The following is a 26,395-nucleotide window of genomic DNA, read 5'->3' on the forward strand; positions in this document are numbered from 1 at the left end:
AAAACCTCTGGGAGAAAGCACTGGTAAGCTAATATAACTCATCTTCCACTATGTATAGATGAAAGTATCTGTTCACTAGCGAAAACATTCTTATAATCATCGAGTGGCAATGAAGGTCTAAGAAAGATTATGTTCTAAACTCTTATATGCAGAAACTACGAGATATTGTAACAGCGCAAGCAGTGAAGGGCAAACATTTCTTTCTTGAAACTGACATGAAGGGACCAAGTTTGAAACTAGACAACACAGGAAAAGCAATACTTACTGTAAGTACCTAAGATATGTTTCCTTCATTTCAGAATTGGAAACACATAAAACATTGTCATCTTTTGATGTCTTTTTAACAGGTACTTCGTCACCTTGGTCGTATTAGTGAGACTCGCATTGGTCAAAACCGGGTCATCATTCTAATGAAGCCTCATTAGAAGAAACTAACTTGGCTCAAGTTTGTTCATTTTCACAAGACTAAGGTTGGTAATCATTCTATATCAATTTCTTGCTTCTTCTCTGAAGCCTGCTGCTACTATAGATAGAAGGGTCTACTGGTTCTTAAGACTGTTTCGCCTTAACAGGCCTAGTGAGAAGGCCCAGAATCAAACTATGTTACCGTCTGAATTTATATATACGACGGACAAAATGTTTAAAAGCAGTTTCTCATATTTGCACAAAAGTAGAAAAACTCGATTTCCGTTACTTTGAAAAGATTATAGAAAAGCAATTTCTCTAAGCAATCTGGTTCAAGTTCCAGTGCACACAACTGGCCTGTCCCATTCAAACCTACAAAGTAGCAAAACTCGGTTTCCGTTCTCATTTTATGAATTTTGATTTTACCTGCTGCACATTGTTTACTTATATTAATATATCATTCAAAACCTCTAGGATCGTAAGTGCCACGGGTCCGCAAGTATGGCAATGTGTGGCTGTCAATATTTATAAGGAAAAAAACCAAATAAGACTTTAGACATGTAATGCTAATTTAATATCAATATTTTTCCATTCTAATCTTAATCTGTTTTCTGTTTCTTTTGGTTTAAAACTTACATAGTAAAGCTATTGATATGGACCTCATAGTTTTGCAAACAGACCAAGAAAAACAAATCAAACAACCAAGCGAAAACGACGACCCCTACATTATTGTTATTGAGATACATAACATATATGTCACGAAATAGAAAACAAAGAGAAACTAAAGAAGTGGGAAGAAGTTGAAGGAGTGGTCCAGGGGAAGCAGGAGAGAAAAGAGAGAGAGAGACTATTACTGTATTATATTATTTGCCTCAGAAACAATCACGATTTCACGTCTATCCATAATGTCTGTCCCAATCTCTTTGTCTTCTTTTTTCATATAAACCCCAATTAACCAATTTTAGTCGCGTCTTTCGTTCGTGCCAGTAGAAGAGAACACAAAAAATACATTTTATGCATAAGACAAAATCACTCAAAGACACACCAAATCTTATCGCATGCATTCACATTTATTACAAACCAACTGATATCAAAATAATTCATAACATATTTTACTATGTTGTGTGACCTAAACACCTTATACATTACAAACAATCATAAATTCACTTGCAGAGACCACATTTAGACTTGTAGAGTTCTCCATCACCATTTTTACTTCCTTTTTGTTTTTCTTTTCAAACGTATCATTTAACCCAGCCAAGAAAGATATGGTCGGTCTTATGCATTTATTGTCAACAAATTTCTTTTTCTTTTTTTAATCCTTTTGAGAATTTACTTCGCCGCTGTAAATAATAAATTAAGGCCGCCTCAATCAATAGTACTGAAATTGCGACTTCTTTTTTTTTTTTTTTTAATACTGAAAAGAGAACACGAATTATAAAATGGGAAACAATAAAACGGATTATACGAACAAATGTTTCATTTTACTAAAAAGTATTGAAATTGAAATAACATAGAAGAGAGTTCTACCATTTTTACCCGGTACAGATCTCAGAGTCAGACAAAACCAGGAGATATCTTTTCAACTATTTTAATTCCTTACTTTTCTTAATTATAAAAAAAAACCTAATTTGTGATTCGATATTTTAGATACTCGATTAAAATATAAGACAAGGACTATAGTCTATAGTTACGTTACGTGTATTCATTCTACTTACCACACTCCAACCAACCAAACTTCACAAACGTTACGAGTTATATTAATAGAGCGGAGCTCGTTGCGGCGGCGTGTTCTTCCGTCGGTTAAAAAAGTTCGCCGGAGCTTCCGTGTTAGTCGTGGAAACCGCCTCCGTGACTCTCCCGCAAGTCGTCGACAAGCTGCTTCTTTTCTTCCTAACGATCTCGGTAGTGGCGGTGCAGGCGAGCGCCTGACACCAGAACATGTCTCCTCCTCCTCCTGCTGCGTTACCGCCTGACTCGGAAGATGTTCGGGTCGACCCGGTCGGTTCGAGAGTGGAGCTCGGCGTCGTTGTCGTGACTTCGTCGGTTAAATCGAGAACGTTGCAGACGCGGAGAAACCCTGAGAGTCCTCTCTGCCTCATTATGACGTCACTAATCTACAAAAGCAAACAAACAAACCATGTGTTTGTGTTTTCAGAGACATTTACGTGTAAATATATGATCGTACACGCTAGGCGTGTTAATTAACAAAAAAAAAAAGCAACCAAAGGAAACAACAAAAACAGAAAGAAATTGAATTTTGTATTTTGAAAATTAGTAATGAGACAAAATAAAATAAAAACGTTCCTTTTTTCATCTGAGACAATTACGTGTAATCGTGCAACAATCGACCCAGCTGAAGAAAAGTGGTAAATCAAATTTGGGGATTTGATTGAATTTGAAATGAAAACGTAATTAACGAGAAAAATTTGTTTCTTTTAATAAGAACAGCAACCAGGAAAGAAATTAAAAAAAAACAGACCTTGCAGGAGAGAGAGCAGAAGATGTAAGGAGACTGAAGACTCCGGTCACAGGTGATGCAAATGTTACCGGAACCACGAAACTGACGAGACTGAGGTCGTTCATTGATGAACACAACTTTCGAACTGTTCGTTATGTATGGCTTTAATCATCATCATCAACAAAAAAAGAAGAAGATGAAGTTAACGCGTATTAAATTAAAGCTGTCACAAATCTAGGGCACAAGAACCCATGAAAGAAGAAAAAAATTGGACCTTGTAAATGTTTACAATAAAGGATTAAGAGAAGATCATTAAGGGTAGTAATAAATTAGGATAAGTAACTACAAGGATTGAGATCAGACCGAGTTAATACCTGAATTAAAGAGCAATCCATTAGCTTCGAACCATCTTCTACCCTCAAAACGTCTCTGTACACGTATCTTCTTATCTACAAAAATGTTCACAAAAGCACAAAGTTCATGTTTTTTTATGCGTAAAGATGCAAATTTTCAAAACCAAGATAAAAGAAAGGTTTGTCTTTTCAAAGAGAGACCTGAAGAAGACGATGAGAGGTGTGTGAAGAGAGACAGTGAGGACAGATGCTGAGACAGCAATCGATACATAAAATGTTTTTCTCGTTCTTCTTAACATCTTCATGGTCCAAACAAGCGTTGAAAAACTTTTCTTTTAACAAAACCTCAAGCCATGCAGGAAATTCTCCACAGATCATCTACAAAAAAAAAAGAGGAGAAAAAGGAAGAAACCAATAAATGAATCAAGACCCATGTTTCTTGGACTAGAAAAAAGAAAAATTCAGAAGACCCACCATGGCTTTCTTCTTCTGTTTTATCTAATTCTGGGAGGTGTTTGCTTTTCTTGGGGAAGAGATAGAGAGAGTAAAGGTCAAGGTCAGGCGATTTTGAGCTCTCAGTGGTGAAATTGACTGACCATTCCCAGAGAGAGAGAGAGGGGGAAAGAAAGAGAGAGCGGCGCCTGGAGAGAGTGACCACTAGCTTAATTTAAACAAGTCCCTTCTCTTCTCCTCCTCCTATTCCTTAAGGATGATGTGTACGTGTACTCTCTTCGTTAATTATTGTGTTTTGTTGATTATTTACCCCTCCTATGTTTTGATTATATCCATTAGAGAAGTGATTCACTTTGATACGTTTACTTACGTAAATAGATAATTATGAGGGTAGTAAAGTAGTAGTACTAACAATAATAGGGTAATTAATCATTAGTTCGACTACTACCTTTGCAACTAAGAAAACAGTGTTTAATATGCACTTCAACTTGACGACAAATAGTGTTTAAATAAACCCTTTTCTACAGAGTTTAAATTTTTGTTTTTAGTTTCCAATAACTTCAATAATGTTAAAGTATGAACTCTAGATTGTAATTGATAAGTATAAAATTATATTTCTTCAGAATAGTAATAAAAACCAATATTTTCGTATGTGAGTGTCAAATATCAAAAATTTACAGAGTTTTAGTCTCGATTATGTTATCTTCAAGTAAAACTTGTTTTATACTATCTATTTCTTATACAACAATTTGGTGTTTGTTATCATCTCTTCATGATATAAATTTTTGTGTGTTAAATTTGTTCTGTGCTCTTAAGAAGGTCTGTTCTGGTTAACTGTGGAAAAAGTGCTAGATGACAAGACTCTTCCCAACAGTCTACTTTTTCAATATCTCAGTGGTAATTTCGTAAAATTCAGTATAACCTTCTAAACAACATATTTATCTTTTTACTACTACCACTACTATGTTGTTTCAGTAAAAAAAAATATGAATAATATTAATAACCCAAATTACTTATAACATAAGCTCGGTTTTATAGTAATTGATAAATAATTAAGCATACAAAAAAAAAAAAACTAAGCTCCATTTATGTATAGTTGTAAGAAACATAATTATTATAGTAGCTAAATAGTATGTATATATGATTGTTACATTGAAGAGAGGGAAGAGAAATAGAGAGAGAGCAAATTCCAAGAACCTAAAGACCCATTGTCACAGCTGTGTGTAGTAGACTCTTCTCGAAAACCAGTGCGAGCGAAGTTTATGGGTTTTTCTTACTAACAACTAAAATTACCTAGGCACATCACTAGTGCCCCCTACTGTTATTATTGTTGTTATTATTATTATTATAAGTAAAAAAAAAATACTCGAAAATATAAGAATGTGAGTGTGTGTGTACATGTATAATATGTAATATGTATATAGAGAGAGAGAGAGGGACAGAGAGGTGGATCAGAGTTGGTACGGAGGAGCAGGCAGAGAAGAAGGCGACGCCACTGCTTTGTGTGATCTGATCCGATTCGGTCCAGCTGTCCCCCCCCCTCTCTCTCTCCCTTCTTTCTCGTTAGGAGGAGGCTTAGTTACTACTACTACTGATCATGGGTGCTTTGGTCATTTCCTCATACTTAATGGGCTTGGGCTGTTACACTTCTGTTGGGCTATTTTCTTCTCGGCTCATTACGACAATTTCTGTACGTGTGGTTTATGCTCACTTTTCTGTAGACATATATATAATATAATATATCTCCCTCAATCGAATTGAATTTTAATAATATAACACATGAGAGATGATGGTCCTGACTCCCTGATCAGAGAGTGATCACAACAGCACAATCTAACAACCCAAGTCGTTGGTAACCAAACGGTCAATATGAAAGCAAGTCACACACCCCACCCCAGTCACATACGACTACCCTCATTTTTGTCTTCTTCTTTTATTGAATGCCCCACTAGTCATAAAATAGATTAACTATTTATATCTGTGTATTATTGTCTTTGTGGAATTCACACATAATTATAAACAACTAAATCCTGAAAAGAATTAGGGAGATGCAAAGAACAACAGTTCACATATATAATAGCTACTTCTTATTTTATTTTAAAAACCAAAACCAAACCAATCCAGAATCCTAATACAATCAGTAATACATGTATGGTTTATACTTTATAGAGCTAACTACGGTTTTAAAACTTTTAGGTCTTGGATTTTTTTCCCTATGAGAATAGGAATTCATATACAGTATATATATATATATATACATGAGCTCATATTCTATTAATATTCCTTTCCCTTAGAGAGTCGAAAGTGTTGGTCGTGGACGACTTGGCCTCCGTGAGTTACGCACTTAGAGCAAACGCATCGGTGTTTCGTCCCCCCTCCAAAATAAAGTTTTTTTTTTTAAAAAAATTTTATGATTTAAAAAAAAAACAAAAAAAAAAAAGCTGACCAATCGCGGGCCGCCACGTGTCAGTGGGACCCGCGAAAATGGGACAAAAACAAACGGGACCGTCCCATTCTTGAGTACGTATACACACAATAATTGGATTATTGATTTAATTTTAAACAAAAAAAAGGAAGGGACGAGGCTTGTATACGCCGTTGCCCATGCCCTTACGCATACCTATCTGCTTCCATTGATTTGTATTCTCTAATTAAGTCTTTAGGCGTGTTTTTTCGTTGTTTAATAATTTGATCACTGTGCTTTCTCTCTGTTAAAAACGCACAGAAAGAAGATGGATTTTTTCAGCAATCTACCAGACGAGCTAGTGTGTCATATCTTGTCCTTTCTTACGACCACGGAGGCTGCTTCAACATCTGTTCTCTCAAAGAGGTGGTCCAATCTGTTTGCACTTGTTCCTAACATTGACTTTGAAGACACTGTGTTTTGGTCTTATGATTGCAAAAAAACTCCGTCGAGCTTCATAGATTTTGTGGATAGAGTGATGGCATTGCAAGGTGATTCTCCCATTAAGAAATTTTCCCTCAAGTGTCAATCTGGACGTGTTGATTCAGGTCGTGTGAATAGTTGGATATGCAATGTGCTGCAGCGTGGTGTTTCGGACCTTGATCTTTCCATCGATTTCGAACGTGGATATTCTCTGCCTCCAAACATGTTCCACAGTGATACACTAGTCGAGTTGAAGTTAAGAAGTGACAACTCAATACTTGAGTGGGGGACTGGCCGTGAAGACACTTTCTTTCCAATGCTTAAGACTCTGGTTTTTGAAGTAACATTTATTGATTGTGGCAAGATGGACATGTTTCTTCAAGCTTTCCCTGTGCTTGAAGAATTATGCATCGATGCTACTAAATGGACCGTGTGTGATGAAACCGTGTCAAGTGATACCCTCAGGAAGCTAACTATCAAATCATACGGTTTTGGAAGCGTGTACCATCCAAGGAGCATTTCTTTTGATACTCCACGTCTGGTTTACTTTAATTATGCTGATTATGTTGCCGAGGACTATCCAAAAGTTAACTTTACGAATTTAGTTGAGGCTCTACTCGACCTTACAGTAAATGGATTAAAATTTATGCTAGAAATAACGTCAAGGGGCGATGAGGATCATGTTTTTCTCCGTTTCCGAAATGTGTCGAAGCTCATGAGTGGCATAAGACATGTTCAGAAACTTTACTTATCGTCCGATACTCTCGAGGTTAGTGTTTATTTGTTTTTAATTTCTACTATCTTTTTGCTTAGCGTTAGAGATTTTGAAACAAGTATATTGCACGATCTAGTTGTGTAATGTTGAGTTTGGCTTTGCCTCTTGTTTCAGGTGCTTTCTCTACGCTATGAATCCATACCGGTGTTCAACAACCTCAAAGTTTTATGTATTAGGAGTTCCGCGCATGGAGGATGGCAAGCAATGCCGGAACTCTTAAGGAGTTGTCCACTTTTAGAAACACTAGTCCTTAAGGTATAAATATACACAGCTCATTTGTTATAGATATTATTAGAAAGAATATATAAGAGACCATTCTTGGAAGCCCCTTCCCTTATTGTTTCCTTTCTGCTTTCAGGGTCTCTTACACTATGTGACGGATAAATGTGGCGATGCTTGTGACTGTATTTCTCGGGAGGACAAAGGGCGTTCGCTCATATCTTGTCCGGTGAGGAAGTTGCAGATTGAGAGGCTTCAAAGAACAAAGAGAGAGTTAGAGATGATAAAGCATTTCTTGGAGTCTTTTAGGTGTGTGAAGGAGGTGGAGATTTATGCTGAAGAGAACAACCTTGTAGACTACCTCCAAGTCCCTAGGGAGTTTGAACTCTTTAACGAGCTTTATAGTTGTGATGTCCGGTTCCTGGCACGTGGTTCTTTGCATAAGACGTGGACTACTGTCTACTGCACAACGAATCAAGTCGTCAAGGAAGAAAACTTTTCCTAGTTTAGATTCGCGTTTAAAAGCTAAAAATCATACGGCTAACCATTTGGGATTTGACCTCTCGTAAAAGAGAAATTGAGATAAGATGACATATGGAAAAACACACAAATATCTTTTCATTATAGTGGTAGTAGAATGAAACCCTTAATTTGCGTTATGATTACACGAAAATTGGAAAAGATAAAACCGTGAATATATAATAATTATAAACAATTACCACTCAAAAAATGTTGGCTAAAAGCATCACAAAGACGCGAAGAAAAGGGAAGAAATAAAGCAAAGAATCTGGGAGATGAGTTTCAAAAGACATGTCTTCAAAAAGGTGTCTTCAAAGCTATGATTAGTCATGACTCATGGTGGTGTTCAATAATCAAAGTTTTTATTACGACATTTTAGTATACTAATAAAAGATCCCTCTCAATTAGTATATTTTACAACAAGGGATCAAAAAACCACTAACCGGACGGTTAAGATCTTAAGTTATTTTTGTTTGGTTATCGTTGTACCAATGATGAATAGCGAAGAATGTGGAAAGTGGATGCCACACTTAATTTTCGTGCCGTTCACATTTATAGAGACGAGTGCTCACAGTCACAGGTAACGTAGACGTAAGGTTAGTTCCCCTTTCTCGGCTGTTTATTTAATTCTTGTATAAACCAATCTATGTCCAATCCGATTAACCAAATCAGTATCAAATTACATTAACAAATTAACCCCAAAAAAGGTAAATTACGTTACGTACTACTACAAGAACTGAATCTAATAAAAACTGATATGATTGAGTTCGCCAATGATTGATGTTGGCTGTAACACCATTTGTATACCCGGTCAGTCATTCTAGCTTCACTTTGTTACCGTTAAACCATTTGTTAGCATCAAAAAGTAAAATAAAATAAAAGTCAGCGGAATTAGAGAGGAAAACAATAATAATGTAATAAAGAACTTGAAAAAAAAAAAAAAAAAAAGAGAGAAGAGTGGGAGAAATTGGAAAGGGAAAGGCTTTGTGCATTCCTTACTTGCAAATGCATCCAAAGCACCACCATTAATAACTCCTTCAAAGCTTAAAAAAGTTTTGACTGTTACTGAAATCAAAATCAAGTCTTTTTCGTTTCTTCAATCGATTCGAAGATTTTTAAGGGAAAAAATTTGGTTTCTTTAATTGATTAGGGCAATTTTGAGAGATGCGGGAAGTGGAAACATCGGCAATCACAGCAGCAGCTCCTCCGCAATTATCTCAAATGTTTCAGAAACTAGCCATGGCCGTCAAAACCAAGACCTACGAGTTCTTCACCGAAGACGATAATGGTGAGAGAACCGATGCTGAGGGTTTCTCTCTCCTCGATTCCTCCGAGGATTTTATCACCGATCAGAAAGTCGTCGTTCTTAAACCCGACAGGCCTCTTCTCAGCTCTTCTTCTTCTTCTTCTCAAGGATCTCCTGTTAAACCTCCGGTGAACGATGCTCAGCCGAAGAATTTGGGAGTGGTGAGTGTGAAACCTAATCAAGGGAAGCTTTCTCAGGTTAGGAAATTGGATGCCCAGATGGGGCTGAGTTTGATCTCTTCTGTTTTCGCTACGGCTTCCTCTTTTGAGGCTTCGTATCTTCAGCTGCAAGCTGCTCACGCCCCGTTTGTGGAGGATAATGTCAAGGCTGCTGATAGAGCTCTCGTCTCTAACCTCCAGAAACTGTCTGATTTGAAGCATTTTTATAGGAATTATCGCCATAGTTTGGATTTTGAGTCTGATTTAGCGATTGGGTCATGCTTAGAATCTCGGGTTCAGGAGAACCAGAGCAAGCTTCGAGCTTTGGAAACTGTCTCTAACCGGTTACAAGCTGAGATGGATGCAAAGGATTTGCAGGTTTGGAGTCTGAGAAACAAATTAGGTGAGATTCACAAGTCTAATTCCAAGTTATCAAGGAGATTGTCTTCAAACTCATCCCTGGATGTCCTGTTATCGCTTAGGGTTTATGAGTCTTTGTTGTATGATGCCTTTAAAGCTACTCAGAAATTCACTAAGATCCTGATTGAGTTGATGGAAAAAGCTGGGTGGGATTTAGATTTAGCTGCTAAGTCTGTTCATCCTGAGGTAGATTATGCTAAGAAGGGACATAACCGGTATGCATTGTTGTCTTATGTTTGCTTGGGGATGTTTCGAGGTTTTGATGGAGAAGGATTTGATTTAAATGAGATTGATAATGTAGCATCTGACGTGAGTTCTGTAGATTCTTCATTGAGGGAATTGATGCAACATGTTTCTAGCAATCCGATGGAGCTTCTTGATAGAGATAAAGATTGTGCATTCTCTAGATTTTGCGATAAGAAGTATCACGAGCTCATACATCCGAACATGGCATCTTCGATATTCAGCAATATGGATCAAAATGAAGCTGTGCTGACTTCTTGGAGATCTCTGAGCACATTCTATGAGTCGTTTGTCACGATGGCGAGCTCGATTTGGACACTTCATAAGTTAGCGTTGTCTTTTGATCCTGCTGTTGAGATTTTCCAAGTTGAAAGCGGAGTGGATTTTTCGATTGTTTTCATGGAGAATGTCTTAAAAAGAAAACAAGACAAGAAGTTCCCGGTGAATCCTACTCGAGCCAAAGTAGGGTTCACAGTGGTTCCTGGGTTTAAAATCGGGTGCACGGTGATCCAGTCTCAAGTTTACCTTACTGGCTCCAAATGTAAATGAAAGAGATAGATGGTTAAACCAACGCTCAAGTTTCTTCTTCTGATCGCAAAGTTGCTTCAAGGACTTGATGGCAAGAAGACTATAAAGGGTTATAACTTTTTTACCTTCTTACTTTTCTGTGATTAATTGTGTTCTTTAAAGTCTGATTTGAGTTATTGATTTCGTTTTAAAGTGTACAGTATGCGATAAAGCTATGGTGATTTTTTTTCTTTGTTTGGATTGCAATGAATTAAATTGTTTCTCTTCATAGGAGTAATTTGTAACAGATTGATTATCAAAATATAAAGTTTCTAATTAAGCGTTCCCTTTTAGTATTTCTATTTGATCAAATTTTTGGATTTCTTGTTGTTTTCGTGTTTTCAAGCAGCCCTACGTGCCGGTTAAAGTCATAGAATTAAAATTAAAATTCATGCGCGGCCTTGCAAGTTGCAATTACTAACCTTAGGCCTTGTTGTGGTATATGGGCCGAGTACGCTTGCGGATAGATAGTTATTGGGCTTGATTAACCCGATTATATTACACCATTTAAATGGAAAAGTAATGCACGTGAGTGTAAAAGGTCCACGTGGTGTTAACATAAAAACATTCCTTCGAGGCTTCGACGTACCTTCAAAAAAAATTTAGGTTGGCATAGCTGACTTGACCAAGCCCAGTACACAAGTCGGTACGATGTCATTTTACGTACAACGACAAGCTTAACGACTTAAACGAGGAATTTTATTTTTGTATACACGATCGTCCAATTATGATGACAAATAAAGATGTAGTTGTATTTTATTTCGTCTCTTTTTTTTTTCTTTAGTTGACTATTGATTTTGTTGAAGTAAGTGGTTTTAATTAGAACGATTTGTCAGATATAAAATCAAGTTATATTTGTTCTAAAGAAAACGTATAGTATTCAAGTCACCGGAAATTTAGGAACCGACTAAATGAATTTAGAACAAACGATTATCTTTTGCTTTATGTGAGGGTAATTAAGCTTTAAACGTTAACGACGTGTAATGTATTAAATCCTTGCATAAACCTTGATGAACTTGAGAATTTGGCCTTCGAGGTATCGAAAAGTGTTTATTACACGTCAGGTACGATTATCCGTACAAATAAAGACAAAAAACAAAATATTGCAAGCTGTGCCTAATTAAGCTTTAGTGTTAGTATTTTATAATATCGCTAATCAAAATTTTCAGCTTTAACACCCACTACTATACATCTTTTAATTTATTTTTGAGTCTCAACAGTCAGCACCCAACTTAGGTATAGATTTGTTATTATTATTCTTAGTTTAATATTTGAATATCATTCGTATAAGACAAATCTCTAATGCAGTGTTTGAAACAAGAAAAGAAAATTCAAACCCTTTTGTTTTTACCTTGTATATATCAAATTCTAATAATAAATGAAAACCAACTTCCGTACGTACTTTTTTATGATCATATAAATGATCTTCACTTACGTGTGTGGCTATGTATTATTGTGCTGCACATTTACTTACATACTTGGAAACTTTTTTTTTTTTTTTTTCTTATTCTTGCAAGAGAAGACTTATAACATGTAAGGTCGATGCATGTTTCAAGCTTCAACATTTTTGTTATGTGTTTTAGTGGTTTATGGAGTCACCACTATTAAATATTTATTATACTAAAAGTAGGTAATGAGTTGATTCGCACTAAGAGTCTAAGAATACAAATCATGTAGTAATACTATATAAATTAGCTTATTAAGAAAGTTTGATAAGCCAACTCAAACGTAATCCGCATAGGTGAGCAATGTTTAATTAAAAATTGAAATAAAAATTATTTAATTTGAGTTTGACTTCCTAGCTATATCTATTTTGTAACCTCCTACTAGTGGATATTTCGGTATTTTAATTAGACTGGTAACATATATAATCATTCCCCATCAGTCGGCGACCAGCAAATTGGAAATTCTATGTTTTTGTCAACAGATTGCTATGTTTTTATTTTAAATTCCCATTCGTAGTCTCGTAGACGTAGTTTAAATGTAACATGAAGTAATAAAACGTTATGTATGCGTGACTTTTTTCTGGGAGTGGATCTGTCTTTCCTCTCGACGTTGAGTTCTTCCTTATGAAGGAAAAATACAAAATTTTGGTCTTACATATGAAAGGTCGAAACTCAAAGCCATTTATTCGAAAGACGAAAGTCATCGCTCATGGCACTGTTCGCCGTTCGAGACTTCGAGGAAATGCATATATAGTTGACAATATTGTGCATTGAGATAATTATCCCATTATATATAAAAATAGTTTGCCGCTTAGTTTATGAGAAAAACAAATAACACTAATGTGACTCTAGGCACACTCCTCGAAAGATAGAAATATATTTTTAATGTATTCTTAATTTAACTGATATCTTTTGATCATTAAAGTATTGTGATTAGTTTGCTATTGTTATCTCAATTTTGATAACTTTAAAGTAATTAACTATCATTTGAATATTTTTTCTTGGTTACAAATATATTTTTGCGAATTGAAATTCTATTAGCAATACCATGAAAACATTTAAATAAACCATTAGACTACACATTTTAAATAATATACGTGAGTCAAATGAGACCCACATATTTTAAAAGGCTGCGAGTGACACGTTCGTGTACGTAATGGACTTGTACGGAGTCATGAAGCGATGAATACTAGTTTGATTATTTTATGAAAGTATCATTTTCACAATGGGAAAGAAACAAATCGTATTCTCCCACGCAAACCATATATTATTCTATGCCGTATTTTATTTCTTACGCATCATTTCCATTTTCGTTGGAATTTCTCTACGTTGTATGTATGTATATTCATCTCTCAATATGCCAATTTTTTGTTTTTCCGAAATATTAAAAACAAAGCAAACAGATAGTACTTGAATCTTGATTAGGAAAACTACAAATTATACTAGTATAAAAATAACTTTGGCATCATCTTATCGTTACACAGACGAATAACTACTGGATCAAGCTCATATATCTATTAGACTAACTATAATCGTCTTCTAGTATGAAGACAACAACAAAATATATATATATATATATATATGAATACTCCCAAAACATTTTTGTCTCGTCAGATTAACACAACTTGGTCATTAAGAAAATCATCAAATTTAGAGCACAAACTCAAACTCAAACTCAAACTCAGATCTGTCTTTCAGTTGTTACTGTGTGCGTTTCTTGTCTTGTCTGCATATGAATAAATCTATATAGGGGAAGCTAGGCATCTAAAGGGACATACCGTACACAATCTTATTTTCTTTAGAAAAAACTTATTGCGCTAACATAACGTGCAAGCTTCTTAATTTTGATCAAATGACAACAAAACTAAAATTTATAGAAAAACAAAAATATTACTATTTGAGAAGATGTTTTTAATATCGTGTGGAGTGCTGTAATGTAATGTGTGTTACCGAATCAGGGCAGAAAATGTTTGCCACGTGGGTATCACACGTGTGCTTGCATCATAATTGCTACTATTATCAAACAAAAGTTGAACCTTCGGGTGACTCATCCTCTTCTCTGCATCTCTCTACTTAAACCAAAATTTGTTACGTTATAAGATTATATATCAGTTATAAGATTTTAATTCACAAGTAAACATCACCAAAAAGAAATTGAAAATTGCTTGTGGGTTAATTAATGCCTAAAGTATGAGTCGTTTGCCCTTAATTAGATGAGTGGAGTTTAATAAAGAATTCTCTTGGAGAGAAAAGCAAAAGGGAGGGGGGAGTTTCTTTTTTTTTCCTTTGTAAAATCTAATCAAACGGTTGAGATGCTTTGTTCTCATCCAACCGTCCATTGAGCTGACTCAGTCTCTCTTGGCTTCTTCTCTATTTAAGCTCCTCTGTCTTCTTACTCTGCTCTTCCTCTTTAGCGTTTACACAGCCACAAAATCCTCAAAACTTCATTTTTCTCTTCTCGTTCTCAAATCTTCGCCGGTTAATCAATCAAACCAATTCAAAAAAACAAAAAAACAGAGCTTTGAAACTCCTAAAGTTTTGTTTCTTTGCTCTGAAACAGAGGAAAACAGAGTACTAAAGGGTCGTTTTGTTTTAATTTGGTTGCTGCCATAATATTTCTCAATATTTTCTTGTCTAAAAATTAGCCCTGTTCCTTTGTTTTGTCAACGATGAGGAGGTTAAGAGGAATCAAGATAAGGAGACCTATTCAAGGAATCTCAAGATGGATCCTCCGGAGAATTCGGATCCGTCGTTCGAGATACACCCGGTTAAGCCCGAACCGACCGGTTTGTAAGCCGAGAGCCATCACAAAACTCATAAGCTGGGGTCGAAGTCTCACGTCCCACAGCGCCAGATTTCTTGGCTCTAAATGCTCAACCTTGGGGTACGTACCTATTGGTCAGGAGCCCATCCGAGAAAAACCCGACCCGGTTCCGAAAGGTCACTCGGCGGTTTACGTCGGTAAAAAAGACGGCGACTTTCAGAGGGTTTTGGTGCCTATCGTTTACTTCAACCATCCTCTGTTCGGTGAGCTTCTCAGAGAGGCTGAAGAAGAATTTGGGTTTTGCCAAGAAGGTGGAATCACTATCCCTTGTCCTTATTCTGATTTCAAACGGGTCCAGACCCGAATTGAATCCGGGTCGGGTTTCAGTAAACTTCCATGGAGCCGTCGCCGGCAATAACGACGGTGGAAAAAGATGATGATGAAAATGCTTTTTTTAAACTCTTTTTACTATTTTCTACCTTTGTGACCTTTTTCACTTTTGTCACGTTTTTTTTACCCTTTTGTTAGATATGTATGTATATGCGAAAGTGAGATTTTTTTATCTTAAGTTTGAAATTTAGGCGATAATGTAAATAATTTCGAGGTTTATTTTTCTTTTGATTGATTGCTTTTGTTATGATTATGATTAAGAATTTCTGATTAGGATAGTGATTTAAAGGTGAATTATGATAATGATAAAACCCAACGAAAAGTTTAACACGATTCTATTCATCTGTGGACCTACACAAGATTTGTTATCAATCACAATAATTCATCATTGTTAACCCCACTAATTCTACATTACATATATTTGGGAAACTTATCAAATTATTGCAGAAGTGCATGAGAGTACTAATTTATACATGCAAAAAATGATAGCCTTCCAAATTTGATTTGCTTACGAAACACTTTAATGAGAAAAATGGTTATGTATCTATTTTTTCTAATCTGAATCTATAATTAGGTTTAGTAATTACTATTGTATTGTTTAATCTGGTTTCGTGTAAGTGTTGAATTGGTGAAGACATGGTTGGAATAGATTAATGGGGAAAATAAAATACTGCCAAAAGGAGATATTCTAGCCATTGAAGTATTCGTCGCCATTAGAGTCCCTTTCGATATCTCAAAAATTTAGTGATGACTTTTTAGTGGAGAATCCACAAAAAGAATCAATTATTTTCATGGCAAAGCTAAAAAGATAAATATACGTAGAAAAAAGCACATTCATATGTTATTAGTTTATTTAATTAGCAAATAACAACTAAATATGGAGTTCGCTCAACTAAGATAGTCACGCGTGGCTATAAAGCTAAAAGCCTATAACGTTAACATTGGTTTTCTTTACAATATGATTTGTAATTTAATTTTGTCCAATCTATCTGAATAATGATTAGAAAACACAGTTAATCTATGCAAATTATAAGGGTAGTCTAATAACATAGACACATAAAATATAGTTTAGTTTGGTACGACATGTATTTTATACTAGCATGGAACAAAAAAACGATTATTCGTCACGTGTTTTTGTATGAAAATTCGTACTTGTCTCGTTAGATCAAGAAGAGATGGACCAGTTTTACTTGTTAAAAGTGAACAATTTTACAATAATATATTTCACAGAAATTTATTTCTGCAAAAGTGATTTGATACATTTCAGTATTCCTAATATTGCTTTTATTTTGTGAGTTATGTGTGTTCAAGTTGGTTCATATATAGATTGGTCCAATTTCTATCGAGTTGAAACGAATAAGGGATAAGTAGTGGATGTAACCATCAATCATTGATCATCTCCAAAGGCATATACCAACTTGAGAACACAAGGTTAGACCTACGACCGATTTTAACTAAATCCCATTTTTGACTTTCATAACTTATATAAACAAAACCATCAAAACATGGGCTTTTAAACTCATTCACAGCTCAACAGCCCAATAGGTTTTATCTTCCTTAAACATATAGTTTAACTCAAATGCTTTTAGTTGTAATTGACATAACGGAAAGTTGGATGATTAAACACAACATACAGTGATAAGAAAATGATAATACCATAATTGTATAGGATTTAGAGTTAATACATTTGCCAGTTTTCCTTTTGAGCTTTAAAAAAAAAGCTTATACCCCTAATTTAAAAAAAAAGCTTATACTCCGGCACATCAGTATATAAAAAAATATAGGGAAAATTAGCATTATAGTACATTTTCAAAACTTAATTTGTGATATAGTACATTTACTATTCAAAATTGGATAAATAGACAATGGGTCCACTATGTGAGATAGATAATGTGTGAGATAGATGAGAAAGTGGGGTATAGTGTAGTGGTGGTAAATTACAAAATGGTAGATGTACAAAAGGCATCCGTACAATTCATTTGTACATATAATATGTGTACAGTTTGATATGTACAAATACAATTGTACATATATATCATATTGTACAAATACATGTATAATACAATATAATAGTCAATATACATACAATTATATCTATACATATATCATTGTATATAGTTTTTATACATACATTTTTCTGTACATATAATAAATATACAGTTTGATTTGTACAATTGTATTTGTACATATATCCTATTGTACAAATACGTGTACAATCGTTTACGACTTGTATACTAATATTTGTACACTTATTAAGTTGTACAGATGTACATATGTACACGTTTTAAGTTGTACGGATTAGATCTGTACACTTAGTAAATTGTACATATCTAAAATTAATGAAAATTATTTGTTATTATCAAATAAAATCTTCAAACAAAATGCATATCATATAATAGAGAAAAAAACATAGATTTTTATATATTTGAAACTTGTAAAAAAAAAAATTTCATTGACTAGTATTTTAGTTTTTAGATTGAAGGGAGAATGTAATTAAAAATAAAAAAGAGAAAAAAATAAATATTAATTAAAAATCTGAGAGGAAAGAAAAATATAATTTAATTATATATTAATGGCATTGTTGTAAATAAGATGTTTTGGTGAGGATTGACAAGGCAAAGAAATAAAATAGCATAGTAAAAATGTGGATTTTGCTAATTGTAAATAGTAATTGTACTATTTCTACAATTATGTTTCAAAAACTGTCTATTTCTCCAATTATTCCAAAAATATATATACCTATTTTATTTCGAATGTAATTCTGTAAATACTGATCATGTGCCGGAGATTACAAAAGTGCGTTTGGGATCACGGTTGTTTCTCCGGATTGGAGAGAAAACATGGCAGGGACGATGAAATTTACCAGTGATGCATGAGGTCAAGATGCAAAAAGACTTGAGTTCTCAGAGTATTACATCGACTACTGTGGTTGGGAATCCTACTTGCCACTATGTTGTTGGTCTTTACCTTCTTGTTTAGAATATTTTGAAATGAACATTGGACCCCTTTTTTTTTTTTAACTTACTTTGAACTATGCATATGCATCAGATATAAAACATCTAGTAGAATCTACCAAAACTGTGTATGATATGGATTTAAATTTTAAATATCAAACGAGTGCTAAGGTTTATGATGTATTTTAGATAGAGTCTTTAGTAGAGAGACTCTCTTTATATTAGAGTCTTTAACAAACGTCATAGATTAAGACTAATTGAGAGACTCTCTCTAAGCCAGCGTCTTCTGATGTATATAAACCAAAGCTATTCTTCCCATAAATTAGTCTCAGTTTTTAGGTTTTTATTTGGCAATCTCTGACTCGTAGTGCTCTCGTACGTTGGTTTCGTAATATACTTTATCTCAATTTGATTTGCATACTATGAATGCGATTCTCTTCATCTTCTGATTATAACTGGTCTAGAAATTGATATGATTTATATGTTGCAGAACACAGTTTTGAATAGTTTCGTGGTAAACTTCAATTGTTTGTATAATTAAGTCTGACACAGGCATGCATGTTTGGATTGCTCTTTTATGTCTCTATACTTAGAATTTACTAGCTTTGTTTCTTTGTTCAGCTTAATCAATTCAGGGGCAAATGGAAGATTTGATAAGCCAACTACCCAATGAGTTGCTGCGAGAGATACTCTTGAATCTTTCCACCATTGAGTCTGTTAGGACTAGTGTCTTATCCACCAGATGGAGAAATCTCTGGCAAAGTGTTCCTGGACTGTACCTAACTGGTGACGTCAAGGATTTTCTCGACAGATTCCTAAATTTGCATAAGGAAGCTCCCATATACAAGTTTACATTGAGGTGTACTGATGCTGTTATACCCTGTTTGAAGTTGTTGTTCGAAAAAGTGTTGACCCGCGGAGTTCAACATTTTTGGATTAACGGTTTTATGTATAATCTTGCGGGTTTGGGTGTTATTGAGCTGCCTGTAAGCTTATATACGTGTGAGACACTTGTAAACTTGAAGTTGGAATATGTATTGCTGCATGACTTTGATGGTTGTGAGTCTTTCAATCTACCTCACCTTGAGGTTATGCATATAGGTTTTGTTTTGGTTCCGAGTGATGCGGTTCTAGAGATGCTTATCTCTTGCTCTCCAGTTCTCCAAGTCTTGAGCATTCATGATGTTGGAGTGGAACTTTTGAAATTACGATCTCAGACTTTAAGGAGCTTGAGTCTAGTAGGTGTTTTTATCTTTAAGGGAGAAAATGATTCCTCGGATGATGTTGGAGAATCTGGAGTTGTGATTGACACTCCTAGCTTAGAGTTTCTGCGTATCAGACGTTATCCACTCGAATACTTCAGAGTGGAGACTATTAGTTCTTCCATCAAGATGTGTATCGATGCTTGCTTTGATGGGGAAGATGACTTTTCAAAGACGCAAACTTGGCACAAGGTCTTTGCAGGGTTCTCGGAGGTCACAGACCTTAGCATATCTGGCCATACTCTAGATGTATGTACTTCAAACGCAATATATCTTGATTTATTCTTGTTTCTTTGTTCTTACCAAGCGTTTGGTTCTTGACAGGGAACCTATGCTTACTCTAAACTGCAACAACTGCCTGAACTCAAGAATTTGACCCGTTTGTACGCTTTTTTCTGTTCCGACTTTTCAGAGATGTTGCCTATATATCTCTCCAGCTGTCCCAACCTAAAATCTATTGACTTGGTAATGATTCCTTCTCTTTAGTAAAGTAATGAGAGTAGTTATCACTATATATAGTATACATTCTTATGGTGTTTTCCTTTGTAGGAGCTTCATGGCTATCCAAAGATGGATGAAATCGCAAGCTCGCCTGTGCCACAATGTCTCCAAACATCCATTGAAAACGTCAAAATAAAACTGAGGCCCCAGGCTTTCCAAGAGAGAAGCCGAAAAGCTGAAACAGAGTTTGCTAGATACATCCTAGAGAATGCAAAAGCTCTCAAGAAACTCACTCTATGGTTAGATGATGAAGAAGAAGAAGACGAGTCTAGCAGTGTCCTTGAGAAAATTCTCACGTTTCGAAATTGCCCTTTTGTCGAGGTGAAGATAGGCGGAGTAGCATCGAAACTTTCCCTAGGTTATATATTTCAAGCTTTTCTTCTTCTATTTTAAGATTCCTGTTTAGTAGTATTTCTAATTGTATTGTAGATAAACTGAATCTATGATGATCAAGCTAAGCTCTTTTGGTCGTGGTCAGGATTTAAAGAAACTTGTTGTTAACCTATCACTTGAAAATTCTCCACTAACTTGAGGAGAATATTATATGTGTGATGGAATCGATCCAGCGAACATATACTAATCAAAAGGACCATGACTAAATTGGGACCCTCTTTGCACAAAAGAAGTCTCAAGAAATTATTATACCCCCAAAACCAAATCTTCTTTAATCTGTCTAAATCATTTTATCACTCTTAACAAAGAAATAATATACCAAATGTTATCATCCAATTTGTCGACACTTTGGTATTGATTCGTTACTAAACCAAATCTATTAGTTTTGCATTCATCTTGCATATATATCCACATACTTTATAACTAGAGTATGCATCAAATATATTAGAATGCGTATATGAGTTATATAAACGATTTTAAGAAACAAGTGCACAACTCGGTCCCCATAGCGATGAACCTAATCATTCTTGATTATTATATTTAAAATAAAACACTATGAATAAGATAAAATCAAGAAACAAAAGCTCATTTTCAAAAAAAAAACACAAAGAACTCAAAAGAACAAAAATATGAGAAGACCCTTTCTCTCCTCTCTTCTCTTTTTCTTCCTCTTCTTCTACTCATCATCATCATCCTCAAGGTCTTCATCAGAATCTCACATCTTCATCTACGGCGGATGTTCACCGGAAAAATACACACCAAACACACCTTTTGAATCAAACCGTGATACTTTCCTCTCCTCTGTCGTCACTTCCTCCTCCGACGCCTCCTTCAACAGCTTTGCCGTTGGAAACGAGTCCTCCTCCTCCTCCTCTTCCGCCGTCTTCGGCCTCTATCAATGCCGTGACGATCTCCGATCATCAGACTGCTTAAAATGCATCCAAACCTCGGTCGATCAAATCACTCTCATTTGTCCTTACTCTTTCGGTGCTTCTCTCCAGCTCGAAGGCTGCTTTTTACGTTACGAGACCAACGATTTTCTTGGGAAACCAGACACGAGTCTTAGGTACAAGAAGTGTAGCCCCAAGAGCGTTGAGAACGACTACGACTTCTTTAAACGGAGAGACGATGTGTTGTCCGATCTTGAGTCGACTCGACTCGGTTACAAAGTTAGCCGGTCGGGTTTAGTCGAGGGTTATGCTCAGTGTGTTGGTGACTTGAGTCCTAGTGACTGTTCGGCTTGTCTTGCAGAGTCTGTCGGAAAATTAAAGAATCTCTGTGGCTCGGCGGTTGCAGCTGAGGTTTACTTAGCTCAATGCTATGCTCGTTATTGGGGTTCTGGTTACTATGACTTCTCTTCAGGTCCGTCCATTAATCTAAATTTTCATTTCATTTATTAACTATCGCTCTAATTACGTAACGTTTATGTTCGTTAATTATCTTCATTATAGTGCCATAATAATATAATTAATTTTCCGCCGCTTATAAATAATAATTGAGAAAATTCACGAGTCTAGTCGCTTCTTGGTAGCACGAGAAAGCTGAAGAAATCATAATTTTTGGTTTCTTCCACTTCCACTGCAAAGACACCATTAAGTATTGCATAAAATAAAATTAATCTTTTGAATTATTCTTTGGAAAATTCGAGTATCATGATTATAATATCATTGGTTAGAAAAGAATGTTTGTATTGCAATATACAATATATTATTCGTTTCTTTATAGGCATAGCCACCCATGTCCCCATTAGCAACTTTATTTTATATATTCTTTATAGCTTTGATCAATATCACAAAGTCCAAAAGTCACTGCATCTTTGAGAGGAAAAAAATCTAATTCTTAGCTTGATACTATGGGTCTTATCTCATCTTATTGATGTACTTTGTCACATACTTGAGAAATGTTTCTAAATTGTAATCCAACTTTACTTTCTTAATTATGAAAGATCCAACGCATGGAGATGACGCCGGGAAAACAATAGCGATCATTGTAGGAGTTATTGCTGGATTCACAATTCTCGTCATTCTCCTCTCCCTCTGCAGAAGCTCCATGCGTAAGTTTATATCCTTTTACTCATATGCCTAATCTAGTCCTTATCCATTTACAAAAATTCTTATAATCTCATTTTTTGACTATTTTGTTTTGCAGATTGATATAAAGAAGACATGATTTGGGATAAGCGATTGTGTTATTTTTCCTTTTATTTTGTTGTAGGAACAACAACACATTAATTCATTGCTGATTTTTGTTTTTGGATTTTTGGTTTATGAAAAGGAAAACTATTAGTGACTTATATAATACGTGGTTTAGCTTCGTGGAAGAATTAAATATATGAATAGTGTGACTGTGACCCGTATTGTCTGCCTTAAAAAAATGATAATTGATAACTTTATTCCATTAGTTATACCATACTCATTGGAGGGTCATTAGAGATAAGATTTATCAAAGAGAGTATACTATATAAGATATTGTATTTGATAAATCTTACCCCTAAGGACACTCCAATGAGGATGCCCTTAGTTCTCTAGCATAGGCTTATACTCGCTTTCCTTAGCAGGCGCAATTATTCGATACTCAATACTTGGGGATCGTAAAATCTACTATAACATTAGCATATCATTAACTATTATTTCGGACAACGTGACTCGATTTGAGTATCTTTGTAGGCTTTAAAGGTTCTGCCGGATTTTTTTAAAGGACTTAAGAATAAGAGAGGTTCATACTTTATTCTCAACCCTTTGATTAGTGTTAATAACTTAATAGTTAAAACGATCCGGGTCTATCCGGTTCTCATGGATCACACCACATGTTCTATTGGGCCTTTAAAATTAAGGGTTAAGCATCTTAAGCCGTGTAGCATGAAATCAAATTATCCGGATCATCATTATATCAAACCTTTTTTTTAATATAAAAAAAAATCCAATTATCTTTTTATATGGTGGCCGAGATTCGAGAAGCTATCTATCAGTTGAAAAAAAAAATTTGTTGGTCAAATGTTAATTTTTATCCCAATTTTTCTGTTTTTTTCTGTACATATTGATCAATTGTGAATTTGTAACATTGAAATCATGATTTCACTCAGAAAACTTTATACTGTATGTCTGTATATCGTATCTGTATATAAAAACTCAGGTTAGTTATCTTTTAGCTCTGAAAAATTTAACATTTTTTTTTATAAAAAAACTCTTTTTAAAAAAATACTTTTCTCGACACATACAACACACGTATAGTCACACTTAACTCACTTTGATTGCGTCACATTGATTTAGAACCTGAAATGTATAACGTAATTAATGAAATTAGTCTCATATGCATGGGCCATCAACAATCATAGAAACAAAAGCTTACACATAGTCTCACACGTGCCGTATCTCTCTCACCATGTGTTAGATTCCTCGCCACCATCTTCATCTACGTTCTACGATAACTTCCATTCCTCGTTTGCTATTTAAAATACACAACAACAACAATCATATATTTAAGCGCATTCCAAGAACATAACTAAAACACAACAACTTTATCTACTAAAAATGTACACGTTTGTAAAAGTCACCAAATTAATCACCATCATGTTCTTTCTAGCATTTGCAGTCCTCGTAACCACCTCGAACACAGCCGAGTTGGATGTACTGAAGATGGCTCAAACTGCAGTGGTTGAAGCCAGGACTAGTTTTGGGTCGATCGCTGTGGTGGAGGCAACGAGTGAAGTTGCTACTAGTCGTTATCATAATTTGGTGTTGAGTGAATGTGAAAAGCTCTATGGTGAGGGTGAAGCTAGGCTATCGAAACTGGTCGTGGCTCATGAGAATTTTACTGTTGAAGATGTTAGAACGTGGCTAAGCGGTGTGCTTGCGAACCATCACACTTGTTTGGACGGTTTGGCTCAGGAACGTCAAGGTCATAAGCCTTTGGTCCATAGTAACGTCACGTTGGTGCTCCGAGAAGCTTTAGCTTTCTACAAAAAGTCTAGAGGTCATATAAAAAAGAGTAAGAACGTATACACAAACTTTCATGTATCATTTGTTTTGTCAAAATTGGGTAATGATCGATCTCTCCTAGACGCATTATATTTTATCACTAAATAACGATTGTAGAATCCGAATATATATTTTTGTTTGAGATATCATGGTTTATTAATTATGGCTCTCTATTTACATTTTGTAGGGCTGCATGGACCGGCGAGACCGAACCATAGACCTGAAGGACAAAAACATGGACCAAGGAGACCAAAACATGGACCAACGAGACCCAACCATGGACCAGAAAGACAAAGCCATGGACCATCGAGACCAAACCAAAGCGGCGGAATGTTAGTGTCATGGAATCCAACAAGGTCAAGGGCGGATTTCGTGGTGGCTCAGGACGGTTCTGCTACTCATCGAACAATAAACCAAGCATTAGCAGCCATTTCAGGAATGGGTAAAAGTCGGTCGAACAGAGTGATAATCTACATAAAAGCTGGTGTTTATAACGAAAAGATCGACATAGATAGACACATGAAAAACATCATGTTAGTTGGTGATGGTATGGACCGTACAATCGTCACCAATAACCGAAACGTCCCGGATGGTTCCACGACGTATGGATCAGCAACATTTGGTAAAAAAATATACAAATATGATTCTAATCTTCACATATATAATAATGCATATGTTGGATATTTACTAGTTACTCATAATCTAGGGGTGTCGGGGGATGGATTTTGGGCACGGGACATGACGTTCGAGAACACTGCAGGACCGCATAAACATCAAGCTGTGGCGTTGAGAGTGAGCTCGGATTTGTCTTTATTCTATCGGTGTAGTTTCAAAGGATATCAGGATACTCTTTTCACACATTCACTACGTCAATTCTACCGCGATTGTCATATTTATGGTATACGACCATGCATCTATATATATATAATACATTCATATAGAAACTAACGTACGACGGATTAAGAATTTTGTTCGGAAATCTTTGGATAGGTACGATTGATTTCATATTTGGAGATGCGGCTGCTGTTTTTCAGAACTGTGATATATTTGTGAGACGGCCTATGGATCACCAAGGCAATATGATCACAGCTCAAGGAAGAGACGACCCACATGCAAATACAGGTAACAAATCTCTTTACACAAATTATACAGGTAATCTTATGTTTGACCATTTGTTGACTAATGAAATGGTGTAACAGGCATTTCGATCCAACACTCGCGGGTCAGGGCCGCACCAGAATTTGAGGCGGTTAAAGGTCAGTTCAAGAACTACTTGGGGCGGCCGTGGAAGAAGTACTCTCGGACAGTGTTTCTTAAGACGGATCTTGACGGGTTGATTGACCCGAGAGGATGGAGAGAATGGAGCGGCGGTTATGCTCTGTCAACATTGTATTATGGCGAGTTTATGAACACCGGAACTGGAGCGGGGACAAGCAGAAGGGTCAACTGGCCGGGATTTCACGTCCTTCGCGACGAGGGGGAGGCTTCTCCGTTCTCCGTCAGCCGATTTATTCAAGGAGATTCTTGGATCCCTATCACCGGTGTGCCGTTTTCAGCCGGGGTTTGAGTCACTTTTGACTCTTGAATGTTACATCAACACTATTATATATCAAAGCCTACATGGCTACATATATATTTAAGAATATTTACCATTTTATGTTTTCAAAATATTGTTCTTCTACATGCTTACCTTTCTTTTTTCTTTTCTTTTCCTTTAATCATGTTAAAAATCTTTGGTACAGGTGTCTTACCGAAAAACGTGTAATTATGTTATAACGAGAAGTAAAATCACATCACTATAAATGAGTAGGGAAACATCATATACATTTATGATGATGTTTTGCTATAAATTTACAAACTTCTAAAAAATCCTCAAAGTATGCATAACATAATGATATCCCCTAATAATAGTATGCAACATAACGATCATATACAAACTTCTA

At 35.5% G+C, this 26,395-nt stretch overlaps 8 protein-coding genes across 9 annotated transcripts in view; 7 read left to right on the forward strand and 1 right to left on the reverse strand.

The window, feature by feature from the left end:
- LOC17885493 (spindle and kinetochore-associated protein 1 homolog) overlaps positions 1–718 on the forward strand; it is a 2,076-nt gene extending 1,358 nt beyond the window's left edge. The window contains exons 7-10 of the mRNA XM_006290409.2: positions 1–23; positions 153–266; positions 348–470; positions 573–718. Of these exons, the coding sequence (XP_006290471.2) occupies positions 1–23; positions 153–266; positions 348–425 (215 nt within the window). The 3' untranslated portion in view covers positions 426–470; positions 573–718. The remainder of the gene's footprint in view (positions 24–152; positions 267–347; positions 471–572) is intronic.
- Positions 719–1,953: 1,235 nt separating this feature from the next.
- LOC17885968 lies at positions 1,954–3,838 on the reverse strand. Its single transcript, XM_023783233.1, has 5 exons — positions 3,694–3,838; positions 3,421–3,597; positions 3,241–3,315; positions 2,888–3,028; positions 1,954–2,522 (listed from the first exon to the last, which is right to left on the reverse strand). The coding sequence occupies exons 1-5, from the start codon at positions 3,694–3,696 to the stop codon at positions 2,166–2,168; spliced, it is 753 nt and encodes a 250-aa protein (XP_023639001.1). The 5' UTR covers positions 3,697–3,838; the 3' UTR covers positions 1,954–2,165.
- Positions 3,839–6,404: 2,566 nt separating this feature from the next.
- On the forward strand, positions 6,405–8,111 carry LOC17885418 (putative F-box protein At3g58950). 2 transcript variants are annotated; one of them, XM_023783315.1, is made up of 4 exons: positions 6,405–6,803; positions 7,236–7,328; positions 7,449–7,589; positions 7,693–8,111. In XM_023783315.1, the coding sequence occupies exons 1-4, from the start codon at positions 6,405–6,407 to the stop codon at positions 8,056–8,058; spliced, it is 999 nt and encodes a 332-aa protein (XP_023639083.1). In that variant the 3' UTR covers positions 8,059–8,111. The 2 variants fall into 2 exon arrangements, with proteins under 2 accessions (XP_023639083.1, XP_023639082.1); XM_023783314.1 differs by having other exon boundaries at positions 6,405–6,710; positions 6,843–7,328.
- An 884-nt stretch (positions 8,112–8,995) lies between these two features.
- LOC17885501 (protein GRAVITROPIC IN THE LIGHT 1) lies at positions 8,996–11,051 on the forward strand. Its single transcript, XM_006293000.2, has one exon. The coding sequence runs from the start codon at positions 9,237–9,239 to the stop codon at positions 10,746–10,748; it is 1,512 nt and encodes a 503-aa protein (XP_006293062.1). The 5' UTR covers positions 8,996–9,236; the 3' UTR covers positions 10,749–11,051.
- A 3,526-nt stretch (positions 11,052–14,577) lies between these two features.
- LOC17885466 (auxin-responsive protein SAUR36) lies at positions 14,578–15,484 on the forward strand. The gene has a single exon (XM_006291882.2). The coding sequence runs from the start codon at positions 14,881–14,883 to the stop codon at positions 15,391–15,393; it is 513 nt and encodes a 170-aa protein (XP_006291944.1). The 5' UTR covers positions 14,578–14,880; the 3' UTR covers positions 15,394–15,484.
- A 3,476-nt stretch (positions 15,485–18,960) lies between these two features.
- LOC17886398 (putative FBD-associated F-box protein At3g60710) lies at positions 18,961–19,828 on the forward strand. Its single transcript, XM_023783486.1, is given in 3 exon segments — positions 18,961–19,110; positions 19,327–19,740; positions 19,742–19,828. Coding segments are annotated over 3 exon segments (651 nt in total).
- A 1,276-nt stretch (positions 19,829–21,104) lies between these two features.
- On the forward strand, positions 21,105–22,788 carry LOC17886971 (cysteine-rich repeat secretory protein 15). The gene is made up of 3 exons (XM_006291525.2): positions 21,105–21,837; positions 22,421–22,528; positions 22,624–22,788. The coding sequence occupies exons 1-3, from the start codon at positions 21,105–21,107 to the stop codon at positions 22,626–22,628; spliced, it is 846 nt and encodes a 281-aa protein (XP_006291587.2). The 3' UTR covers positions 22,629–22,788.
- Positions 22,789–23,982: 1,194 nt separating this feature from the next.
- LOC17886269 (probable pectinesterase/pectinesterase inhibitor 36) lies at positions 23,983–26,191 on the forward strand. Its single transcript, XM_006292908.2, has 5 exons — positions 23,983–24,462; positions 24,640–25,074; positions 25,159–25,350; positions 25,443–25,574; positions 25,652–26,191. The coding sequence occupies exons 1-5, from the start codon at positions 24,006–24,008 to the stop codon at positions 26,017–26,019; spliced, it is 1,584 nt and encodes a 527-aa protein (XP_006292970.1). The 5' UTR covers positions 23,983–24,005; the 3' UTR covers positions 26,020–26,191.
- The last annotated feature ends 204 nt before the right edge of the window (positions 26,192–26,395 follow it).

The sequence above is a fragment of the Capsella rubella genome, unplaced genomic scaffold (assembly GCF_000375325.1).
Source record: "Capsella rubella cultivar Monte Gargano unplaced genomic scaffold, Caprub1_0 scaffold_5, whole genome shotgun sequence".
Taxonomy (NCBI): domain Eukaryota; kingdom Viridiplantae; phylum Streptophyta; class Magnoliopsida; order Brassicales; family Brassicaceae; genus Capsella; species Capsella rubella.